Here is a 2,051-nt window from a genome sequence, read left to right as displayed (position 1 = left end):
TACAACATGTTCATTAGCAACCTATATGCACCTCCAGTGACAAGAGATAAGAGAGTGAGGAGAGTACTCTGGCAGAATGAAGAGACGTGCTTCAAAGAATATGGGTCAGTTGTAACAACTTCATGATGGAAACAGCTTCAGTATTTTCAAAAATCCTCATTTATTTGGAGCCAAGCTGGAAGTACAGATGTTTAAACATAGCTGATGATTTTAAAATATTGACCTGTAATTCACATTTTAAACACAGTGCAGACACCCAGTGCCAAACCAAGCATAGCTGTCTGCTGAATCCAGGCTGTCAGCCACTGCTTTGCAAGAGGCAGAACTTGTAGAAATGACAAGAAAATGGTTCGGGATCCAAAGCTCCTGTCTCTTAAGTCTGAGAAAGTCAGGTTGGGATCCTCAATGTAGTGAGCCATATTTATAGTAAAAAAAAAAAAAATTCTCAAAGTTACACTATTGCACCAAAATACAAAATTTCAGTAACCCAGACTATGATTCAAAAAAAAACAGCTCTTGAAGATATTGTATTAACAGATTTCTGTTCTATCATCCACAGAGTTCTGTTGAAGAAAGTGTGTAACATGGAAAGAATCAATGATTCTGTGTTGACAGAATTTGTCTTGGTGGGGCTTTCCGCCCACCCAAAACTCCAGACAGTTTTCTTTGTGCTAGTTTTGTGGATGTACATAATAATCCTGCTTGGAAATGGAGTCCTCATCTCAGTGATCATCTATGATTTTCACCTACACACCCCCATGTATTTCTTCCTCTGTAATCTTTCCTTCCTGGACATTTGCTACACAAGTTCTTCTGTCCCTCTAATTCTTGACAGCTTTCTGACATTAAGGAAAAAAGTTTCCTTCCCTGGGTGCATGGTGCAAATGTTCCTCTCCTTTGCCATGGGAGCCACAGAATGTGTGCTTCTAGGCATGATGGCACTTGACCGCTATGTGGCCATCTGCTATCCACTAAGGTACTCTGCCATCATGACCAAAGGTGTCTATGTGCCCATGGCAGCTGGATCATGGGTCACCGGACTTGTTGATTCCATGATACAGACATCTCTAGCAATACAATTACCATTTTGTACTAATAATGTCATTCATCATTTTGTCTGTGAAATTCTGGCTGTATTGAAACTGGCCTGTGCTGATATTTCAATCAATGTGATCAGCATGGCAGGGTCAAATCTGGTTGCCCTAGTTATTCCACTGTTAGTTATTTTGATCTCTTACATTTTTATTGTTGCTACCATTCTGAGGATCCCGTCCACTGAAGGAAAACGTAAGGCCTTCTCTACCTGCTCAGCCCACCTGACAGTGGTTATTATATTCTATGGAACCATCTTCTTCATGTATGCAAAGCCCAAGGCTAAAACTTCCACTGGTACAGATAATCAAGACATCATTGAGGCTCTCATCTCCCTCTTCTATGGAGTAATGACCCCTATGCTCAATCCTCTCATCTATAGTCTGAGGAACAAGGATGTAAAGGCTGCTGTTAAGAATATGCTGAGTAGGAAAAATTTCTGATGAAATATGAATACTAATTTTTACTATATGACTTAGTATTCAAAGTAGCTACAGACTCAAAATTCAGAAACAGAAAATTACCACATGAAAACAAATTCACCATGTATCATTCAAAACCATGTGATAGCAATGTTTCAATAGCTGTTATACAATTTTTCGTACTAACTATAGAAATGAGTCATGCTCCTTGTTTAAACATAATTACTACAGAAATGCAAATTGTTGAAAATCTCTTAGGAATACTCAGCAAAAAGAAATCACTCTTCAACATTGAGAAAATAATAAAAACCAAAGATATCCTAAAAAGCACTCTGTAACCTATAATAGGCACTTTATTAGTAAGCAAAGTAAATATTAAATGGCACATATATATTATGCAATCATTTTTAATGTGTTCACTTATTATTATTTGTTAACCACAAATATAAGCATCCTGAGGATAGTATTTATTAACCTCCAGCATCCCAAGGACCTGTAACAAAGCCTGGAACATAATAAATGCTCAATAAATATTTT

General features: G+C 37.5%; 1 protein-coding gene across 1 annotated transcript; it reads left to right on the top strand.

Annotated features, from left to right (window-relative positions):
• The first annotated feature begins 581 nt into the window (after positions 1 to 581).
• On the top strand, positions 582 to 1,535 carry LOC143390797 (olfactory receptor 13C8). Its single transcript, XM_076843225.1, has one exon. The coding sequence runs from the start codon at positions 585 to 587 to the stop codon at positions 1,533 to 1,535; it is 951 nt and encodes a 316-aa protein (XP_076699340.1). The 5' UTR covers positions 582 to 584.
• The last annotated feature ends 516 nt before the right edge of the window (positions 1,536 to 2,051 follow it).

This window comes from Callospermophilus lateralis, chromosome 2 (genome assembly GCF_048772815.1).
Source record: "Callospermophilus lateralis isolate mCalLat2 chromosome 2, mCalLat2.hap1, whole genome shotgun sequence".
NCBI lineage: Eukaryota > Metazoa > Chordata > Mammalia > Rodentia > Sciuridae > Callospermophilus > Callospermophilus lateralis.
The sequence above is the reverse complement of the archived record's forward strand: the minus strand, read 5'-3'. Positions and strand labels throughout refer to the sequence as shown.

What these genes read in the sequence shown, in the direction of transcription:
- LOC143390797 (XM_076843225.1), top strand. Translation starts at nt 585, where the DNA reads ATGGAAAGAATCAATGATTCTGTGTTGACAGAATTTGTCTTGGTGGGG.